This window comes from Pseudopodoces humilis, chromosome 5, assembly GCF_049639895.1.
Source record: "Pseudopodoces humilis isolate 2021_Gansu_Grassland_sample_001 chromosome 5, ASM4963989v1, whole genome shotgun sequence".
Classification (NCBI taxonomy): domain Eukaryota; kingdom Metazoa; phylum Chordata; class Aves; order Passeriformes; family Paridae; genus Pseudopodoces; species Pseudopodoces humilis.
This window is the reverse complement of record NC_142204.1, coordinates 72,134,894-72,157,746: the sequence shown is the minus strand read 5'-3', so window position 1 is coordinate 72,157,746 and position 22,853 is coordinate 72,134,894. Positions and strand designations below refer to the sequence as shown.

The 22,853-nt window shown below is 49.9% G+C and overlaps 2 protein-coding genes across 2 annotated transcripts in view; both read left to right on the top strand.

Moving 5' to 3' along the window:
* The first annotated feature begins 3,881 nt into the window (after positions 1 to 3,881).
* On the top strand, positions 3,882 to 10,238 carry SMO (smoothened, frizzled class receptor). Its single transcript, XM_005533077.3, has 12 exons — positions 3,882 to 4,131; positions 5,562 to 5,767; positions 6,273 to 6,482; positions 6,560 to 6,732; positions 6,824 to 7,043; positions 7,124 to 7,247; positions 7,334 to 7,426; positions 7,657 to 7,765; positions 7,913 to 8,098; positions 8,386 to 8,534; positions 8,621 to 8,755; positions 8,863 to 10,238. Exons 1-12 carry the CDS (start codon positions 3,882 to 3,884, stop codon positions 9,345 to 9,347), a joined length of 2,340 nt encoding a protein of 779 aa, XP_005533134.2. The 3' UTR covers positions 9,348 to 10,238.
* Positions 10,239 to 14,911: 4,673 nt separating this feature from the next.
* The window catches only part of AHCYL2 (adenosylhomocysteinase like 2), a 73,252-nt gene continuing 65,310 nt past the window's right edge, over positions 14,912 to 22,853 (top strand). Inside the window, exon 1 of the mRNA XM_014261635.2 lies at positions 14,912 to 15,349. Coding sequence (XP_014117110.2) covers positions 14,948 to 15,349 — 402 coding nt within the window. The 5' untranslated portion in view covers positions 14,912 to 14,947. The remainder of the gene's footprint in view (positions 15,350 to 22,853) is intronic.

The window sequence follows — 22,853 nt, the reverse complement described above, 5'->3', positions numbered from 1 at the left end:
GGCAGCCGGCGCTGGGCTCGGCCTGGAGGTGCTGAGCTGAGGCAGCGTCGGGGAATCGCTGTCTGTCCGTCCGTCCGTGCCTCCTGCTGCTGCACAAAGCTTCGCACTGGGATGTGCTTCCCCTCCCCACGTGTGCTGGAGAAGGACGTCTGTCTGTCTGTCCGTCTGTCTGTGCACTGAGCTGCCTTGGCCCAGGCTGGGCTGTGGGACTGGGGACAATCCCCCACAGCCAGTTGTCTGGGGACAATCCCCAGGGCCAGGTGTTTGGGGACAATCCCCCACAGCCAGGTGTTTTGGGACATTCCCCATGGCTGGGTGTTTGGGAACAATCCCCCACAGCCAGGTGTCTGGGGACAATTTCCATGGCTGGGTGTTTGGGGACAATCCCCCACAGCCAGGTGTCTGGGGACAGTCCCCAGGGTCCGGTGTCCATCTCGGTGTCCCCAGGTGTGGGGACAGCCGCGGGCTCTGCGGGTGCTCTGCTGCTTCTTGGCTTTCATGGACAATAAAGACGCGAGGCCCCGAGCTCTGCCAGGCCGTGCAGGGGACACCGTGGTGGCTCTGGGGACACTCAGGGGACACCATGGTGGCTCTGGGAACACGCAAGGGACGCTGTGGTGGCTCTGGGAACACTCAGGGGACACTGTGGTGTCTCTGGGGACACGCAGGGGATGCCGCAGTGGCTCTGGGGACACGCAAGGGACACTGGTGGCTCTGGGGACACTCAGGGGACACCGTGGTGGCTCTGGGGACACACAGGGGACACTGTGGTGGCTCTGGGGACACTCAGGAGACACTGCAGTGGCTCTGGGGACACGCAGGGCACACCGCGGTGTCTCTGGGGACACACAGGGGACAGGACACCGTGGTGGCTCTGGGCACACACAGGGGACACCGCGGTGTCTCTGGGGACACGCAGGGGACGTCGCAGTGGCTCTGGGGACACGCAAGGGACACTGTGGTGGCTCTGGGGACACGCAGGGGACACCACAGTGGCTCTGGGGACATGCAGGGGACACTGTGGTGTCTCTGGGGACACTCAGGGGACACCGTGGTGGCTCTGGGGACACTCAGGGGACACTGTGGTGTCTCTGGGGACATGCAAGGGACACCGCAGTGGCTCTGGGGACACACAGGGCACACCGTGGTGGCTCTGGGGACACACAGGGGACACTGTGGTGTCTCTGGGGACACGCAGGGGATGCCGCAGTGGCTCTGGGGACACTCAGGGGACACCGCAATGGCTTTGGGGACACATAGGGGACACTGTGGTGGCTCTGGGGACACGCAGGGGATGCCGCAGTGGCTCTGGGGACACGCAAGGGACACTGTGGTGGCTCTGGGGACACGCAGGGGACACCGCGGTGTCTCTGGGGACACGCAAGGGACACCGCAGTGGCTCTGGGGACACACAGGGCACACCGTGGTGGCTCTGGGGACACGCAGGGGACACTGTGGTGGCCCTGGGGACACTCAGGAGACACTGCAGTGGCCCTGGGGACACACCGAGGCCACCCCGTGGCCCTGCGCTGCTGTTGTGAGACCCCAAAACAAGCGGGGAAAAGCGGCTGAGGCGCCTGGGCCTGGCCTGGCCTCTCGGAGCTGTCGCAAACCCGTGGGTGGAGTTTTTTAGGGTCGGCTTTTTGGGGTTTTTTATTTCGTTTTGTTTTGTTTTTAATTTTCCCTTCGCTCGGGCTGGGTGGTCCCTCCCGCGGAGGGAGCCGGGATGCGGCCAACCCCCGGCTCTTTGTGTGCGGCCGGGACGCTTCTTTCCCATTAAAAACAAACAAAAAAAAAATCCCTTTTTTTTGGCTTTTTTTTCCCTTCAAAATCCACCTCATCCCCCTACCAAAATGTCATTTTTTCCCCCAAAAGCGATTGCTTCTCTGAGGAATGACACCTACCCGCAAAAAAAGTGGTTTTTTTCCCCTCCAAAACTCACTTTTCTTCCCAAAACTGGCCCTCCAAAGAGCTACTTCTCCCCCAAAAAATAACTCTAAGAAGTAGCTGTTCTCCAGAAAAGTGGCTTCCTCTCAAAAGAAACCACTGTTTTCTCCCCAAAAAGCAACTTTTCTTCCCCCAAAAGTCTTTTGTCCCCCCCAAACTTATTTTTCCCTCCCGAAAAAGTAACTTACCCCTAAAAAAAGGAACCTTCCCCCACAAAAATCAAGTTCTCTCCCCCCAAAATTGTCTTTTCTCTCCTAGAATTGATTTTTTCACCAGAAAGAGTACTCCCTGCTCAAAAATTAACTTTTTTTTTTCCCCAGAAAAGTGTCTTTTGTCCCCAAAAAGTAACTTTTCCCTTAAAAAAGTGACTTCTCTCCTACCAAAATGAGATTTATCCACAAATAGAATTTTTCTCTCCCAATCAATTGCTTTTCATCCCCCTCAAAAATGACTTTTCTTCCCCCAAACCCACATTTTTCTACTCCCAAAAGTGGCTTCTTTCCCCCAAAGTCAAGTTTTCACCTCCAAAAAGTAACTTTTTATTCACAAAAGCCTTTTAATCACATTTTATTTCACAGAAAAAAAAAGGACCTTTACCTCACAAGGAACATTTCCCTCACAAAATTGTTATTTTCTTCCTATAAAGTGATGTTTTTGTCACAAAAATGGCTTTTTCCCTCCAAAATTGGACCTTTATTTCATGAGAATGAACTTTTCCCCAACAAACAGTGACTTTTTTTCCTCACAAAAAGGACATTTTCTTCACAAAAAGGGACTTTTTCCTCACAAGAGTGACTTTTTTATCATAAAAAGAATCTTTTTCTTCAGAAAAAATAACTTTTCCCTCACAAAAAGTGACTTTTTCCCTCACGAGTGAGTTTTTCCGCACAAAAACGAACTTTCCCCTCAGAAAAAGGAATCTTTTCCCCACAAAAAGTGGCTTTTTCCTCAAAAAAAGCCACTTTTTCCTCATGGAAGGAACTTCTCCCTCACAAAGGCCTTTTGTGAGGGGGACTTTTTAACCCCCCCCCAAAAGAAAGACTTTCCCCTCACTTTTTAGCGACTTTTTCCCTCACAAAAAAAGCCACTTTTTTCTCACAAAAAGACACTTTTTCCTCACAAAAAGGAACTTTTCCTCAGAAAAACAAATTTTTTCCTGACCAAAAATCGCTTTTTTTCCTCACAAGAGGAACTTTCTCCTCACAAAAGTTGACTATTTCCTCAAAAAAAAAAAAGCATTTCTCCTCACTTTTTAGCAACTTTTTCCTTCACAAAAACCCCCACTTTTTCCCATCAGGAAAAACGCCACGTTTTCCTCGCAAAAAGCGACCTTTTCCTCACAAAAAGAAAACTTTTCCTGACCAAAAAGCAAGTTTTTTCCTCACGGGAAGAACTTTCTCCTTACAAAAGGGGACTCTTTCCTTCCCCTCAAAAAAAGCACTTCTCTTCACTTTTTAGCGACTTTTTCCCTCACAAAAAACCACTTTTCTCCGCACAAAAAGCACAAAAAGCGACCTAATCCTCACAAAACGGAACTTTTCCTCAGAAAAAGAAAACTTTTCCTGACCACAAAGCGACTTTTTTCCTCAGGGGTAGAACTTTTTCCTGACAAAAGGGGACCCTTTCCTCCCAGAAAGAAAACTTTCCCCTCACTTTTCAGCCACTTTTTCCCTCACAAAAAGCTCCTTTCCCCTCACAAATCGCCTCTCTTACCCTCCGCAGCGCTTCCCCCGCGGTCCCTCCCTCAGCCCGCCCCGGCGGGGGGCGCGGGCCGGGCCGTGCCGCGGGCGGCGGCGGCTGAGGAGGAGGAGGAGCAGCAGCAGCAGCAGCGGGGCCGCCCCGCTCGCTCCCGGCGAGCCCAACAAAGGCGGCGGGGCCATGGCGGGCCCCTCGCCCCGCTCCGAGCCGCCCTAAGCCCGCCGAGCACCGCCGCGATGTGGCCGGGCCGCGGCGGGCGGCGCTGGGCGCTGGCGCTGGCCCTGGCGCTGGCTCTGGGCGGCCGCTGCCCCGCCGCCCACAACGCCTCGGCCGGGCCCCCGCGCTGCCGCCGCCCCGCGCCCTGCGAGCGGCTCCGCTTCGGCGCCTGCCTGGGCTCGGCGCTGCCCTACACCGCCACCTCCACGCTGCTGGCCACCGACTCCGCCTCGCAGGAGGAGGCGCACGGGAAGCTGCTGCTCTGGTCCGGTACGGACGGGACGGTACCGGGAGCGGGGAGAGCGAGGGAGAGGCCCGGGATGGGGCTGGAGGGGGATGGGGAGCGGTGAAGGGCGGGGGAACGGGGGTTGGGGGGGAGCTTTGGGTGTAGTGTGGGGGGGCTGGGGATGGGTACACTATGGAGAAGTGCCTAACACAGGGCTGAGTATGGGTACAGTATGGAAAACTTTATAGCAGGGGGCTGGGGATGGGTACAGCATAGAAAACTTCATAGAGGAGGGCTGGGGATGGGTACAGTATAGAAAACTTAATAGAGGGGGTTTGGGAATGGGTACAGTATAGAAAACTTCATAGAGGGGTGCTGGAGATGGGTACAGTATAGAAAACTTTATATAAGAATGGGTACAGTGTAGAAAACTTTATAGCAAAGGGCTGGAGATGGGTACAGTATAGAAAACTTTATTGAGTTTTACATAAGAATGGGTACAGTATGGAAAACTTCATAGAGGAGGGCTGGGGATGGGTACAGTATAGAAAACTTCTTAGAGGGGGGCTGGGGATGGGTACAGTATGGAAAACTTCTTAGAGGGGGGCTGGGGATGGGTACAATATGGAAAACTTTATAGCAAAGGGCCAGGGATGGGTACAGTATGGAAAAGTGTCTAACACAGGGCTGGGGATGGGTAGAATGCAGAAAACTGTATAGAGGGGGAGTGGGGATAGGTAAAGTACAGAAAACTTTACAGCACAGGGCTGGGAATGAGTAGAGTATAGAAAAGTGCATCCAGGGGGCTGGGGAATGAGTTCAGTGTAGAAAACTGCGTAAGAAAACATTGTGGATGAGATACAGCGCAGAGGGCAGCAGTAGATTAGGGTACAGGTAATTTATGGGCTAGCACAGGCCCAGGGGTGGGTGCAGTATAGAAAACTCTCTAGTGGGGTGCAAGGGATGGTTACAATATAGAAAACTGATTAAAAAGGGGCTGGGGATAGGTGGAGTGTAGAGGGGAGCAGTATAATGGGTGTCTGGGGATGGGGACAGTATAGAAAGCTGTATAGGAGGGGAGAAAATGTAACGTGGAGGGGAGCAGGAGATTGGGGTGCAGGGACAGCAGGAGAGCCCCACAGAGGGGTCCCAGCGCTGTGGGGACAGCAGGAGAGCCCCACAGAGGGGTCCCAGCGCTGTGGGGACAGCAGGAGAGCCCCACAGAGGGGTCCCAGCGCTGTGGGGACAGCAGGAGAGTCCCACAGAGGGGTCCCAGCGCTGTGGGGACAGCAGGAGAACCCCACAGAGGGGTCCCAGCGCTGTGGGAACAGCAGGAGAGCCCCACAGAGGGGTCCCAGCGCTGTGGGGACAGCAGGAGAGCCCCACAGAGGGGTCCCAGTGCCCTCTGGGTGCCGTGGGGACAGCAGGAGGTGGCTGTGCCGGGGGTGGTGACAGTGCTGTCCCCTCCCCACAGGCCTGCGCAACGCCCCACGCTGCTGGGACGTCATCCAGCCCCTGCTCTGCGCCGTCTACATGCCCAAGTGCGAGGATGGGCAGGTGGAGCTGCCCAGCCAGACCCTGTGCCAGGCCACCCGGACTCCCTGCATCATCGTGGAGCGCGAGCGCGGCTGGCCCGACTTCCTCAAGTGCACCACCGACCGCTTCCCCGAGGGCTGCCCGGTACGGCGCGGGGACACGGGGATGGGGAGGGAAAGTCGCTCCCTGGAGCAGGAGAGGGGTGGTGTTGGGCAGTCTGGAGAAGGGAAGGCTCCAGGGAGAGCTTCCAGCACATTCCAGGGCCTAAAGGGGCTCCAGGAGAGCTGGAGAGGGACTGGGGACAAGGCCTGGAGGGACAGGACACAGGGAATGGCTTCCCACTGGCAGAGGGATGGATAGGATCTGGGAATTAGGAATTCCTGGCTGGAATGGAATTCCCAGAGCAGCTGTGGCTGCCCCTGCATCCCTGGAATGCCCAAGGCCAGGCTGGAGCAGCCTGGGACAGTGGGAGGTGTCCCTGCCATGGCAGGGGGGCCCTCGAGGGGCTTTGAGGTCCCTTCCCACCCAACCATTCCACGATTCCATGGTGATTCCATGAAATCCAGCTATCCACAGGGGACTGATGTCCATCTTGGCCACTGGGTTGTCTCCTCCTCCTCCCCTCACGGCCTCGTTTCCCCTCTGGCAGAACGAGGTGCAGAACATCAAGTTCAACAGCTCGGGGCAGTGCGAGGCACCGCTGGTGAGGACAGACAACCCCAAGAGCTGGTACGAGGACGTGGAGGGCTGTGGCATCCAGTGCCAGAACCCGCTCTTCACCGAGAAGGAGCACCGCGAGATGCACGTCTACATCGCCGCCTTCAGCTCCGTCACCATCTTCTGCACCTTCTTCACCCTGGTGAGACTTGCGCCGGGGTGGGGATGTCCCCAAAACGGGCTCGGGCACCGAGCTGTGGCTTCCTCCTCCCCCTCCAGGCCACGTTTGTCGCTGACTGGAGGAACTCCAACCGCTACCCCGCCGTCATCCTGTTCTACGTCAACGCCTGCTTCTTCGTGGGCAGCATCGGGTGGCTGGCGCAGTTCATGGACGGCGCCCGCGAGGAGATCGTGTGCCGGGCCGACGGCACCATGAGGCTGGGCGAGCCCACGTGGGTGTCACCCCCTGTCCCCAAGGAGGGCTCTGCTGAGACCCCCGTCCTTCGCCCTCAAAGGTGACGCTCTCGCCTCGCCTCTCCGCAGCTCCAACGAGACGCTGTCCTGCGTCATCATCTTCGTCATCGTCTACTACTCGCTGATGTCGGGTGTCATCTGGTTCGTCATGCTCACCTACGCCTGGCACACCTCCTTCAAAGCCCTGGGCACCACCTACCAGCCACTGCTGGGCAAGACCTCCTACTTCCACCTCATCACCTGGTCCATCCCCTTCGTGCTCACCGTGGCCATCCTGGCCGTGGCGCAGGTAACGGGGTCACGCGGTGGCGTCTCGGGGTGACGCCTGCAGCCGGCTGACCATCCTGTCCTTGTCACCATCCCTGCCAGGTGGATGGTGACTCTGTCAGTGGCATCTGCTTCGTGGGCTACAAGAATTACCGCTACCGAGCCGGCTTCGTGCTGGCCCCCATCGGGCTGGTGCTCATCGTGGGCGGCTATTTCCTCATCCGGGGTAGGTGTGGCTCGGCTCTGGGAAGGGCAGGACGGGGTCACCGTGGCTGTCCCCACACGCTGAGCCCCTCATCCTCTCCCCCCCAGGGGTCATGACGCTCTTCTCCATCAAGAGCAACCACCCCGGGCTGCTGAGCGAGAAGGCGGCCAGCAAGATCAACGAGACCATGCTGCGCCTGGGTGAGGCCTCCACCGGTGCTGTTCCCGAGGGAGTTGGAGTGGGAATGGGGATGTTTTGTCCCCTGAAGTCACACAGCTCCTTCCCGGGGGTGGTGGCAGCGGGGGACAAAGCTGTGCTGGTGCTGGTGCTGGTGCTGGTGGTGGTGGTGGTGGCACGGTCCCAGCGCAGCGTCTTTGTCTCGGTGTTGCTGGAGTTTGGCCAAACCGGGAATGTCTCTCTTCTCTTCCAGGCATCTTCGGCTTCTTGGCCTTCGGCTTCGTCTTCATCACCTTTGGCTGCCACTTCTACGACTTCTTCAACCAGGCCGAGTGGGAGCGCAGCTTCCGGGAGTACGTCCTGTGAGTGGCACGGGGACAGGGGGGTGACAGGCGCGCGGTGGCACCCGTGGGACAGCCCCGTGTCCCCCACTGGTGGTGCCACCGCCATCTCCACGCCGCAGAGCCGCGGGGTGTCCCCCTGCTCCTCACAGCCGCCGTCCCCTGCAGGTGCGAGGCCAACGTGACCATCGCCACGCAGACCAACAAGCCCATCCCGGACTGCGAGATCAAGAACCGGCCCAGCCTCCTGGTGGAAAAGATCAACCTCTTCGCCATGTTCGGCACCGGCGTCTCCATGAGCACCTGGGTCTGGACCAAGGCCACCCTGCTCATCTGGAAGCGCACCTGGTGCAGGTGGGACTCCCCTGGGTGTCACCCCGGCTCCCTGGAGCCCTTCCTGCCCCATCCAGGAGGGCGGGGAGAACATTCCCAACGTTGGAGGACATTCCCAGGTGTTTGTCCCTCGGCTCAGTGAGCTGTGGGCTCGCAGCAGCTCAGGAACGGGGTGGCCTCTCCAGTTTGGCCTTTGTGGGACACCTCTGTCCCCGGGGTGTCCCCATCCAGAACGGGTTGGGGGGAGCTGGGCAGGGTCCCTGTGCCACCAGCTGTGACAGTCCCCTCCATGCCCTGCGTGTCCCCAGGCTGACGGGGCAGAGCGATGACCAGCCCAAGAGGATCAAGAAGAGCAAGATGATCGCCAAGGCCTTCTCCAAGCGCAAGGAGCTGCTGCGCGACCCGGGCCGGGAGCTGTCCTTCAGCCTGCACACCGTGTCCCACGACGGCCCCGTGGGTACGTGCAGGGGCCAGGGGACGTCCCCAGCAGCCCCCTGATGTCCCCGAAGTCCCTCCCTTGACCAGATCCCCCCTGTCCTGCAGCCGGTTTGGCCTTCAACATCAACGAGCCGTCGGCCGACGTGTCCTCGGCGTGGGCCCAGCACGTCACCAAGATGGTGGCCAGGAGAGGGGCGATCCTGCCCCAGGACATCTCCGTGACGCCCGTGGCGACACCTGGCAAGTCCTTGGGGACCTGGAGGGGGATCTGTGGGCTGGGGGTGTCGGGGGTGCGGATTTGGGGGGTGGTGACGGGGCACAGGGCGCTCACAGCCACCTCACCCCAGTGCCGCCGGAGGAGAGAGCCAACCTGTGGGTGGTGGAGGCCGACGTGTCCCCGGAGCTGCAGAAGCGCGGCGGTCACAAGAAGAAGCGGAGGAAGAAGAAGAAGAAGAAGGAGGTGAACCCAGACCCTGAGCGCTGCCTGGGGGGCTCCTCCGTCCCTCGCCTGCCTCGCCTGCCCCCCCAGCCCTGCCTGGTGGCTTTTGCCCCCGATGTCCAGCCCGACGCCGCCTTCCCCGGGGCGCCGTGGGCCGGGCAGAGCCGCAGAGCCGAGGTCTTGCACGTGATCAGCAACCCCTTCTGCCCCGAGAGCGGCGCCGAGGAGAGCCCCGGTGCCGGGCGCTGGCAGCACAACGGGGGCTCCCCGTGGCCACCACAGCCCTGGCCAGGGCCAGCCAGGACTCAGGGCCGCCGGGCAGGGCTGGCCCCCATCCACTCTCGGACCAACCTGGTGGACGCGGAGCTGCTGGAGCCCGACTCGGACTTCTGATGCCAGCGGGATTTGTGGGGACAGCTGGGGTGAGACCCGAAGGTGAGGGGACGCGCCAGGATCCGCCCGATCCCGTCGGGATCCATCCCAAATATTCCATCAGCCTGAGCACATCCCATTTCTTCCTTTTGGAGGATTCATCTCCGTGCACTTCCCAGCCCGCAGAGGGTTTGGGATTCCCTCCGGAATCACCGGGAGAAAGGAGCTGTCGGTGGAACAACCCCCAGCTCCCCCAGGGATTTAAGGACCAGGGGGACGTTTGGGGACAGCCTAGATCAGGGTAGATTTGGGGCAGCTCTGCCCCACACACAGCTAGAGGTACGTAGAGCTCACCCCCCACTTGTGCCAATAGCGAATTTTGAAAAATTCCCGATTATTTTTTTAATGTTTCTATGGCGATGCCTCTGCTCGGGGTGAGCCCAGGCAGCAGCAGCAGCAGCACCCCTGGTGTGTTCCCCTATTTTGGGATCACCCCAAATCCCTTTCAACACCCCAAAGTGCCTTCCAGCTCCCCAAATCAGGATTAGTGGGGTGGCAGCACCAGGGAGATGGGACACCCCAAAAAACCTCGAGGTGAAGCAGGGTCAGCAACACCCCCCAGAGCAAAGCTTTTTATTATTTTTTTAGGATAAAAATAAAAAAATAAAAATCAAGTAAAAATCGAGTCACAGCAAACCCAGCCGAGCCCTGAGGCAGGAGGGCTCCAATCCCTGCTGGTGTTTGGATTTTCCCTGTTTTTATTAAGTCCTGGTAGACTCCTGGCTTTTATTTTTATTTTTTTTTTAATTTTTCTTGCTATCCCAGTGACCTCCACGGGTTCATTTTTGCTGTGTAAAAGAAAAAAAAAAACAAAACTTCTGTATCAGTATTAAATTTACAGATTTTTCAATCCCAGTGGCTGCTCTGGGCTCTTTTGGGGTGGGAAAACATTTTTTTTGGGGGGGGGGGGTGGGTTGTCCTTTCTCCTAAAAACCCTCCTGTTTAAAAACTTTAAAGTGTTTTAAACCGCTTGAAAACGCCTTAAAAACTGCTTTAAAGTGTTTCAAACTGCTTTAAAGCATGTTAAAAACCGCTTTAAAATGTTTCAAACTGCTTTAAAGCATGTTAAAATCTGCTTTAAAATGTTTTAAACTCCTTTAAAACACCTTAAAATCTGCTTTAAAATGTTTTAAACTCCTTTAAAACACCTTAAAATCTGCTTTACACTGCTTTGAACCCCCTGTTCCACCTGCAGGAGGGGCTGGAAATGCCTGTGGGGACACTTTTGGGGACAATTGGGCACTTTTGGGGACAACTGGGCACTTTTGGGGACAACTGGCCTCAAACTGGGAGCACTGGGACAGCAGATGGCACCATGGGCTAAAATATCCCCCAAAACCCCCCAAATTTGGGGCTTCCCAAATTTTGGGGGGCTGCTGGGCAGGGTCCCACTGAGGCATCTGAAGTTTCCCATGGCGCTGGTGCTTTTTTTGGGTGGGAAAATGCTGCTTTTGGAAAAAGAATCCTTTTATTTTGCTTGCAGCTGCATATTTTGGTTATCCTGCAAACCAGACCCTAAAATTTAGGTGGAATTGGTCAGTGAAAATTGCATTTTTCCAGTGTTTTTTTTTTAATTTTTTTTCAGCTGACCCAAAGTCAAAGCTGGATTGTCTGGGACGAAACAAAATATTTCTCTTTATCTCTCTTTTTTTGGGCCTTTTTTTTGTTGTTGTTGGGTTTTTTGGTTTTTTTTTCTTTCTATATATTTTATTAAAATTATAAATCCCTGGATGGTGCAGCCTGGTCATGAGGAACTGATGGCTGCAGAAAAATGGGATTGCAGAAATCAAATGGCCAAAAATCATCCTAAAATCACCCCAAAAATCATCCTAAAATCACCCAAAATTCATCAAAAAATCACCCAAATATTACCCCACATCACCCCAAAATTACGCAAAAATAATCCAAAAATCACGCAAAAATCACCCAAAATTCATCCAAAAATCACCCCCAAATCATCCCAAAATCATGCAAGAATCATCCAAGAATCACGCAAAAATACCCAAAAATCAAAAATTCATCCAAAAATCACCCCAAATCACGAAAAAATCCTCCAAAAATCATCCAAAAATCATCCAAAATTTCATCAAAAAATCATCCAAAAATAATCCAAAAATCACACAGAATTCATTCAAAAATCACTCAAAAATCCAAAATTCATCCAAAAATAATCCCCAAAATCACCCAAAATTCTTCCAAAAATCACCCCAAAATCATCCCAAAATCATGCAAGAATCATCCAAAAATCACACAAAAATCACCTGAAATTCATCCAAAAATCACCCAAACCTAATCCCCAAATATCAAAAAAATCACCCAAAATTCATCCAAAAATCATCAAAAATTCATCCAAAAACAACCCCAAAATCATGCAAGAATCATCCAAAAATCACACAAAAATCACCCAAAATTCATTCAAAAATCACCCAAAAATCCAAAATTCATCCAAAAATCACCACAAAATCACCCAAAAATCATCCAAAAAATCACCCCAAATCACCCAAAATTCATCCAAAAATAATCCAAAAATCACCCAAACATAATCCCCAAATATCAAAAAAATCTCCCAAAATTCATCCAAAAATCTCCCAAAATTCACCCAAAAATCATCCAAAAATCACCCCAAAATTGTCCAAAAATTACCTAAAAATCATCCAAAAATCACCTAAAAATCATCCAAAAATCACTTAAAAATCATCCCAAAATCACCCAAATTTACATCAAACCTCCCTCAACTTTGTTTCGTGGGACAACCCAAACTCTGCTGTGGATCTGCCTCTCAAGGAAAAGAAATTTGCTTTTTCCAAGGCTGATTTTTCCCAGTTTTTTTTCCCAGATTTCCAGGCAAACCCATCCCAGGCTGGAGGGAAGGAGCCAGCCTGGTTCTCACAAAACCCAAATTATTGGGAGTTTTGGGGGTGCTGCTTTTCCTGGTTTTTCCCAGGAAAACGCCGGCAGTCTCTGGATTTTGGGAACGTTCTTTAAGAGGTGAGGAAAATCCCAGGCTCAGGGTCGGGATTTTGCCTTGGTCAAAGAACCTGGTGGGTTTTTTGTGGGATTTGTGGAACTGGAAATGATAAATTTCGGAAGATTTCTCCATCTCAGGTCAGCATGAGCTCCTCTCAGCAGAAAAGAAGGATCAGGGTTGGGATTTTGTCTTGCTCAAAACAACCTGGTGGGTTTTTGTGGGATCTGAGATGATAAATTTTAGAAGATTTAGAGATTTTCTCCATCTCCAGGTTGGCACAAGCTCCTCTGACTAGAAGAGAAGGAATTTTGCTTTGATCAAAAGAACCTGGTGGGTTTTTTGTGGGATCTGAGATTATAAATTTTAGAAGATTTAGAGAAGATTTTCTCCATCTCCAGGTCAGCACCAGCTCCTCCCAGCAGAAGAGAAGGATCAGGGTTGGGATTTTGTGTTTGTCAGGGGTTTGTAAAACATCCTGGGGTCTTTTTCTGGCATCTGTGGCACCAGGAAATTATAATTTTTAAAGGATTTCTCCATCTCCAGGTCACCATAAGCTCCTCTCCTCAGCAGAGAAGGATCAGGGTTGGGATTTTGCCTTGGTCAAAACAATCTGGTGGGTTTTTTGTGGGATTTCTGGAACAGCAAATGATAAATTTTGGAAGATTTCTCCATCTCCAGGTCAGCACAAGCTCCTCTCCTCAGCAGAGAAGGATCAGGGTTGGGATTTTGCCTTGGTCAAACAACCTGGTGGGGTTTTTGTGGGATCTGAGATGATAAATTCTGGAAGGTTTCTCCATCTCAGGTCAACACCTTCTCCTCTCCTCTGCAGAACCATGGCGCTGCAGGAGCTGTGACTTTTCCTTCTCTCACAGCGCCAGTGCCAGGGGAGGGACCACTGGTCCCTCACTCCAGCTTCAAATTCCTCCCTCTTTCCAAGAGTTCCAAAGGCTCCTCCAAGCCTGGGATGGGCCCTGAGCCCATTTGTGATCCTGGAGTGCTGCAGAGTCAGATCCCAATTCTGCTTCAGCACGAGCAGCTTGAGTTCGGTGTGGTCAGGAATTGTCCTCATCACTGATGTGCTGCTTTTCCTTTAACTCCAATCCCCTCTCCAATCCTTTAACTCCAATCCCCTCTGGAATTCCTGCCCTTTCTTCCCTGAAATCCTCCCTCAGCCTCTCAGGTTCTGCTGCTTCCATCTCTCCCTCCTGATTTTTGGGGAGGTTTCTCTGGATTCTTTCTCTCTCTCCGCTCCTCTGGCTCATCCCAAACATCTCAAACCCAGAGCTTGAGGATTGGACACTTGAGGATTGGAATTGATGCTTGAGAATTAAGAATTAATTAAGCTCTCACCCACTAACAGCTCCAAGTTCTCTCAGGGCCGCTCTCAATAAATAACAATAATAAAAGGATGGGTTTGCGCTCTGTAAGAGGCACATTCCCGGAGAAGCGGATTTAGAAAATGTGGTTTATTACGGGTTTGTGCCTTTAGGCAGAGCTCTGTGGCCGGCAGGCCTGGCAGGACAGCAAGTCCCAGGTTTTTGGATGACATGTTCCTCATGCCAGGATGTTGTGGCTCCTCATTTTCATGGATTTTCCTGGCATACCAGGCCCTGGGGAGCTGCCCAGCCTGGCCATGGCACTGTGGGGACACCGAGCCCTGTGGCTGATTGAGTCCAGAGAAGGAGCAAAGGAGCTGGGAAGGGTCTGGAGAATTCCTGAGGGAGCTGGGAAGGGTCTGGAGAATTCCTGAGGGAGCTGGGAAGGGTCTGGAGAATTCCTGAGGGAGCTGGGAAGGAGCTGGAGAATTCCTGAGGGAGCTGGGAAGGGTCTGGAGAATTCCTGAGGGAGCTGGGAAGGGTCTGGAGAATTCCTGAGGGAGCTGGGAAGGAGCTGGAGAATTCCTGAGGGAGATGGGAAGGGGCTGGAGAATTCCTGAGGGAGATGGGAAGGGGCTCAGCCTGGAGAAAAGGGGGATCAGGGGGAATTTCTGGCTCTGCACAACTCCCTGCCAGGAGGGGACAGCCGGGGGGGATTTGGGATCTTATCCCAGGGAACAGGGACAGGAGGAGAGGGAACGGCCTCAGGATGGGCCAGGGGAGGCTCAGGGTGGGCAGCAGCAGGAATTTCCCCATGGAAAGGGTGGCCCTGGAAGTGTCCAGGGAGGTTTGGAGTGCCCATCCCTGGGGGTGTCCAAGGAAGGGCCGGAGGTGGCACCCAGTGCTCTGGGCTGGGGACATAAAGCGGGGATCAGGCACACCTTGGTCTCGATGGTCTTGAAGGTCTTTTACAACCTCATGGATTCTGCGGCTGAAAAACTGAAAATTCACCAAAACGTGAAAAAAAGAACCAAATACCTTCACGGGCCGGCTGTCCCCGCGCGGACTACAACTCCCATCAACCCCCGCGCGGCCCCGCGAGGAGGCGGGGCGCGGCGCCGCGCTGCAGGGGCTGCCGGGAGTTGTAGTCGCGGCGGGGCGGAGCTCTGGCGGGAGGACTGCATGTCCCGGCATGCAGTGCGGCGGCGAGCACGGCGGGGCGGAGCGGGGCGGGGCCGGCGGCCCTGAGGGAGCCGGAGCCGGAGCAGTCGGCGGCGATGTCGGTGCAGGTGGCGGTGGCCGCGCCCGCCGTGGAGCTGAAGGAGCTCGGCGGCCCCATGGATAAGGCGGCGGGGCCGCCGTGCGAGCCTGTGAGCGCTCACGCAGCCGGGCAGGGCGTGGCGGGGGCCCCCGCCTGCCCCGTGCCGGGCGCCGGGCGTGAGGCGGCCCCGGCCCCCTCCGCCGAGCGGCCTCCGGGGAGCGGCTGCCCCGGGTTGTCCTCGGCCGCCGGGCTGTCCTCGGCCGCCGCCAAAGTGCCGCAGGCTTCGGCCATGAAGAGGAGCGACCCGCACCACCCTCAGCACCGGCACCGCGTCGCCGGCGACAGCGGCGGCGCCGCGGCCGAGGCGCTCGTGTGCCCCGACGGCACCGTCACCGAGGCGCCGCGCACGGTCAAGAAGGTAACGGGGCCGGGCACCGGGAGAGCCTCCCTGGCGGGGCTGTGCGGGACATCCCCGCGGGTACAAGCCCGCAGCGGGCAGGGAGAACCGGCCCGGGGCTCCGGGACGCGGCGCTGCCTCCGCCGGGCAGGGGCCGGCCCGGTGCGGGGGTCCCCGGTGCGCGGGAGGTGTCGGTGACCCCCTCAGGTGCTGCCGTGACCGCGGGGGTGCTCCGGGGCTGTGGCTGCGTTTTGGGGATGTGTTGTGCCATGGCTCGGGAGGTCTGTCTGCGCCTTGTCCGCCGCCGTGTCTGACATGTGGGGACGTGTGGGGTGACACTGGGTGCGTTTACACCCTGTTCATGTGCCCAGAGGTGACACTGGGTGTGTTTACACCCCGTTCCCGCACAACCAGGTGACACTGGGTGCGTTTACACCCCGTACCCGCGCCCAGAGGTGACACTGGGTGTATTTACACCCCATTCCCGTCCCCCCAGGTGACACTGGGTGTGTTTACACCCCGTACCTGCCCCCCAGAAGTGACACTGGGTGTGTTTACACCCCGTTCCCGCACCCCAAAGGTGTCACTGGGTACCTTTGCACCCTGTTCCCACACCCCCAGGTGACACTGGGTGTATTTGCACCCCATTCCCTCCCCCCCAGGTGACACTGGGTACCCATTCCTGCCCCTCAAGGTGTCACTGGTTGCCTTTACACCCTATTCCCGTCCCCCCAGCAGTCACTGGGTGTGTTTACACCCTATTCCTGCCTCCCCAGGTGTCACTGGGAACCTTTACACCCCATTCCTTTCCCCCAGGTGACACTGGGTGTGTTAACACCCCATTCCTGCCCCCCAGGTGACACTGGGTACCCATTCCTTTCCCCCAGGTGACACTGGGTGTGTTTACACCCCATTCCTGTCCCCCCAGGTGTCACTGGGTACCCATTCCTGCCCCCCCAGGTGACACTGGGTGTGTTTACACCCCATTCCCTCCCCCCCAGGTGTCACTGGGTACCCATTCCTTTCCCCCAGGTGACACTGGGTGTATTTACACCCCATTCCCTCCCCCCCAGATGTCACTGGGTACCCATTCCTGCCCCCCCAGGTGACACTGGGTGTGTTTACACCCCATTCCTGCCCCCCCAGGTGACACTGGGTACCCATTCCTGCCCCCCCAGGTGTCACTGGGTGTGTTTACACCCCATTCCTGCCCCCCCAGGTGTCACTGGGTACCCATTCCTGCCCCTCAAGGTGTCACTGGGTGCCTTTACGTCCCATTCCCTCCCCCTCAGGTGTGGGGCTGCCTGCCCAAAGGCGTTGTGTGAGCTCCAGGGTGTGTTTGGGTTCACATCAGGTTCACGTTCCCGGGGTTATCTTGGCAATGGGAATAAGATAAAAACGTTCCGGGAGCTGCTGGTGACGTTGGCACACAGGGCAGGGCCAGGTGTGCCCGTACCTGGATGCTGGGAGGGGTCAGGGGGGGTTTTGGGGTGTTTTTGGCACCCCAGGAGCGAGTGGAACTCTGAATCCTGGTGAATCCGTGCCTCTCCAGCTCCTCCGGTGGATGCAGCCACGGGCTCGGATTCTCCCTGGAGGAGAGGGCTGTGTGTGCTCCGCTGGGGACGGAAAATGTGCTTTTTCCTGGTTTTTTAGTGCCTGGCATCCTTCCCGTTGGAAATCTCAGGAGATTTCCCGTGAACCTTTTTGGGGAAAAAAGTGTCTCTGTCCTAAGGGACGCCTCATGGAACTTTGGGGTTCCTCAGCTCCCCTGCTGATGGACTTGTACCTTCTTTTGGCTTTTGGAAAGCCCAGGGTGAGGGGGTTTCTCTCCATAAATAATCCTGATTTCCTTCTGTGTGGCTTCTCAGAAATTCCAGATTCTCCTTGGAAGGAGCACATCCTTGCAGGGCAAGGTGTGCCCATGAGGAGAGTCTGGATCAAGGTTTCTTCATCCCCCTAAAATCCTTTCTGGGGGGGTTCAGCTCCTCTGTAAAGGACATTTTTTCCTCTGAGGTTGTGACTCCCATCCCCCAGTGTTTGGAGTTCTTTCCTTTTTCCATTTTTATTATTTATTATTATTTATATTTTATTTTAGTACATTATTTATTATATATATTTTTATTACATATATGTTATCTATTATTATATAATATTTATTAATATTTAGACATTGTCTATCTTATTATTTATATATTTTATATCTTTTGTATTATATATTTATATATATTTCTATATATTGCATATATTTATATATTATATACATTTATATTTATATACTATATATAATATTATATATAATGTTTCTAAATATATATTATATATATTTATAATATTTATAAAGATAATATATAAATATTATCTATATGTTATTTATTATATAATATTATTCTATAATACTATTTATTAATATTATTTAGATGTTTTCTATTTTATTATTTATTTATTATTTAATTATTATTATTTATTTTACGTAGTATTCCTTCTCCTCCTTTTACTCAGCCACTCAAACCGGGCTTTTCATTCACCACATCCAGGTCCTCTCCTCCTCAGGAGTTACTGAAATAAATAACATTTATTATATGTTATTATCATATAATAACATTTATTATTTATTATAACATATAATAACATTTATTTTTTATTATAACATATAATAACGTTTATTATATGTTATATCCTGGCGGTTAGTGAAATTAAAACCAGATTTGGGAGCCATCAAATTGTCCCCAGGCTGTGAAACTGGGCACGTGGAGCTGAAGGGTCTGCTGAAAGGAGGTTTACAATAAAAATAAGTTAATTTTTTTTACTGAGATCCAGCAGGACTTTGCTGAAGTAGAGGTAAAAGTCTAAGAAAAAGAGGTGAAATTTGTGGTGGAACTGGGATTCTTAAGAATATTTGCTATAAACAAAATCTCAGTAATTTTTCCTTGACTACTTTATATAAATATATTTTTCTTGTGAGGTTTTTTTTCCCTTTCCTTGGAATCCTAACACCCATCCTTGAGGTGTGGCACCACTAAATTGTGATTTTGCAGTTCTGAGACAAAAAGAGTTCCCAGAAAATCACAGCGACCTTTTTCCTTTAGGGCCTCATTTAAAATAATCTTTTTTGTCCCTTCAGCATTTTATTCACCTGCCTTCAGATGTTCTGATTTGTATTTTAGCTTGGCAGGGTGTAAAATAGGAAGGAATAGATGGAGTAGATGGTATTTTTATATAAATTTATATGCACACATTATAAATGGTATTATATAATGTATATAAAAATATATATGGTATATATACAATATATAATAATGTTCTATATATTATATATAAAATATACGTTCTTTATAATATACATACAATATATAATGAATGTTATATATATTATATATACAATAGATAATATATGTTCTGTATGTCCAGTTTATAATATATATTATATATACAATATATAATATATTGCATATATTATATATTGCATATAATTATAAATATAAAATATATATTAATAAATATATAATATATGAAATATATATGATACATGATACAATATATATGATATCTATTATATGATATATATTATACATATAAATTGTACAATATATAATCTATATTGTATATTATATTCATATAGAAAGATAGCTATAGAAAGATACAGAAATATATTGAATTATATATAAAGATATAGAAATATATAATGATATATAGAAATATATATAATGATATATAGAAATATATATATAATGATATATAGAAATATATATGAAGATATATAGAAGTATATAGAAATATCTATAAAGATATATAGAAATAGAAATATATAGGAATATGTATAAAGGTATATAGAAATATATATAAAATATATAGAAATATATATAGAAACATATAAAATACATAAAAATGTTATTATATAAATATAACAGAAATATTAAATAGAAAGGTGGCTTTTCTCTGCCACTTGCAGAGATCAAATCTCGCGGAAAATCCCTGGAGTTGTTGTTCCCTTTGGATTCTTGCTGGAATTCCTCCCTGCCGAGGAGCAGTTGGACTTTGGCAGGTGCCTCCGTGCCGGAGGTGTGGGATGAAGGTTCCAGACCTCCTCCTTGCCCCTCCTCCCGTGGCTCCAAGCCCAGTCAAACCGGCTGAAATTCCTCCCTTTTTAGGCTGAGGGAATTTCCCGTTGGATGAATCTCTCCGGAGTGAGGATGAGGAAGAGGAGGAGCTGGAAAAGCCCCTCCAGGAGCAGCCCTGGGTGGTGTGGGGTGGATTTGGGGTGAGCTCGAGCGGCCACAGCCGAGTCAGGCCCTGAGCCACCTGCACTGCCTCTATTTTGGGGTTTTAGCGGGGTTTTGATGATGAGGCCATCGCTCTTTGGCTTTAGGGGATGGTGGCTGCTGGTTTTGGTGTTCAAGTGGAGTTTTGATGATGTTGGTGTTAATTTCTAAAGCATTCCCAAATCCAAGCGGCTGAGAGTCACAGAACTCCTGGAAATCCTCTTCTTACTCGGGGGAAGCCTTAATTAAGACTCCCAAAGTAATTAACTGGGCAATCTTAGCCTTGTCATGGCAGCTCTGTGCCCCTTGCTTCAACTGAGAGAAGAATTGTGGGGTGGGGTGGAAGGGACCATAAAGCCCATCCAGTTCTGACCCCTGTCACAAGAAAAACCTGAATTTAATCAGATTCAATTCTTGGTTTAATGGTTATGAGGTGACAGCTCCATGTGCCTTTCTTCCGCTGAGAGAAGAATTGTGGAATCATGGGTTCTGTTGGGGTGGAAGGGACCCTAAAGCCCATCCAGTTCTAACCCTCAGCCCAAGAAAAACCTGAATTTAATGAGATTCAGGTCTTGATTTAATGGTTCTGAGGTGGCAGCTCCGTGTCCCTTGCTTCAGATGAGACAAGAATTGTGGGGTGGGGTGGAAGGGACCTTAAAGCCCATCCAGTTCTGACCCTCAGCCCCAAGAAAAACTTGGATTTAAACAAATTCAGTTCTTTATTTAATGGCTGTGAGGTGAGAGCTCCGTGTGCCTTTCTTCAGCTGAGAGAAGAATTGCGGTGTAGGTTGGAAAAGACCTTAAACCTCATCCAGTTCTGACCCCTGTCACAAGAAAAACCTGAATTTAATCAGATTCAATTCTTGGTTTAGTGGTTATGAGGTGGGAGCTCTGTGTGCCTTTCTTCTGCTGAGAGAAGAATCACAGAATCATGGGTTGGGCTGGGTTGGAAGGGACCCTAAAGCCCATCCAGTTCTTACTCTTAACCACAAGAAAATCCTAAATTTAATGATATTCAGATCTTGATTTAATGGTTGTGAGGTGACAGCTACGTGTCCCTTGCTTCAGATGAGACAAGAATTGTGGGGTGGGGTGGAAGGGACCTTAAAGCCCATCTGGTTCTGACCCCCAGCTGCAAGAAAAACCTGAATTTAATCAGATTTAGGTCTTGGTTTAATGATTGTTAGGTGACAGCTCTGTGTGCCTTGCTTCTGTTGAGAGAAGAATCGTGGAATCACGGGATGGGTTGGGTTGGAAAGGACCTTAAAGCCCATCCAGTTCTGACCCTCAGCCCCAAGAAAAACCCAAATTTAATCAGATTCAGCTCTTGGTTTAATTGCTGAGAAGCGCTCGGGGCTCTGCGAGTTCTTGCCCCTCACCCAGGGAATGTTAAACCTCCACAACCGGCGAGTTTTCCATTAATCCAACACCGCCCTACAAAGCAAAAAGTGATTTTTTTCCCCATCCCAGCTGCCTGCAGCTGTTTCCAGCTGTTTCCTTGTGCTCTTTTCCGTGCCCAAATCCGAGGACTCGTGTTGGAAAATTTTCCCGGAGCTGTTGATTCATTCCGTGGGCACCGCTCGCCTCCACAGCGCCGGGGGTTGCGGCAAACGCTGCGTTTTGTCACCGTGTCACCTCTGAGGAGCCGCCACGTCCCTGCTCGCTTCCAAACCTCCTGAAAATTCCCGGCTGGAGGGAATTCCATGGTGAGAAATGCCTGCTGCTCGCATCACCTGACCATGGAGCTGCCACGGGAGGTTTTGTTCTGCTCAGACTGTAAATGACTCTCATGTGGCTCCTCTAAACGATGTCTCTGACCTTGATTCCCAGCAGAGGATGAAAGCTTTTCCCATGGAAATTCCCACTTTTTTTTTTCCTATTTTTTTTAATTTTATTTAGTTTTCCTATATTTTTAATGTATTTATATTTTTTGTATTTTTATTTTTATTTATTTTAATTTTTTATATTTTTTTATTTAGATTTTTATTTATTTAGATTTTTATTTATAGTTTTAATTTTTATTTATTTTAATTTTTATTTATTTATATTTTTATTTCTTTATTTTTCTCTATATTTTTATTTATTTATTTTTCTTTATATTTTTATTTCTTTATTTTTCTTTATATTTTTATTTATTTATATTTTAATTTATTAATATTTTTATTTTTTATTTATTTTTATATTTTTATTTATTTCTGTTTTTATTTATTTATATTTGTATTTATTTTTGTCTTTATCTTTTATTTATATTTTAATTTTTTATTTATTTTAATTTTTATTTATTTCTATTTTTGTTTTAAATTTTTATTTATTTCTATTTTTATTTTTTATTTATTTTTATTTATTTTTATGTTTTTCAATTTTTATTTATATTTTAATTTTTATTTATTGTACTTTTTATTTATTTTTTATTTTTTAATTTATTTTTTAATTTATATTTTTACTTTGTTTATATTTTTTATTTTTATTCCTATATTTCCTATTTTTTTTTTTTTTTTATATAAGAGGGATAAATGGATTTTTGGCTCCATTAAGGATTTTTTTTCTCCTCTGTTTTTCCCTTCTCACCCCCAGCCAGGTGATAAATGTTTCTTCCCCCAGGGCTGAATTCCCAGGAAATGCAGGGAATGAGCTCAGCTGGGAATGCCCTTTAGGAAAACCTCCTGGGTTTCTTTGATTTGCCAAATTCTTTGATTTGCTGTGATAATCAGGATAAATCCAGATTAATTCCAGCAGGAACCGAGCACACGGGATGGATCCATCAACCTCTGAGTTGGAAAAGGGTGGAAATAACAGCAATAAAGTGGGATCAGGAGGGAATTTTGGAACTGGGAACAGCCAAGCTGCCCTTGGCTTGGCAGGGTGTAAAATAGGAAGGAATAGATGGAGTAGATGGTATTTTTATATAAATTTATATGCACACATTATAAATGGTATTATATAATGTATATAAAAATATATATGGTGTATATACAATATATAATACATATTGTATATATTATATATACAATATATGTTCTCTATTGTATACACAATATATAATGTATGTTCTATATACGCAGTTTATAATATATATTGTATATACAATATATAATATATTAAATATATATAGCATATTATAAATATATATGATACCTATTATATGATATATATTATACATACAAATTGTACAATATATAATCTATATTATATTTATATAGAAAGATAGCTACAGAAGTATATAGAAAGATATATAGAAATATATATAAAGGTATATAGAAGTATAT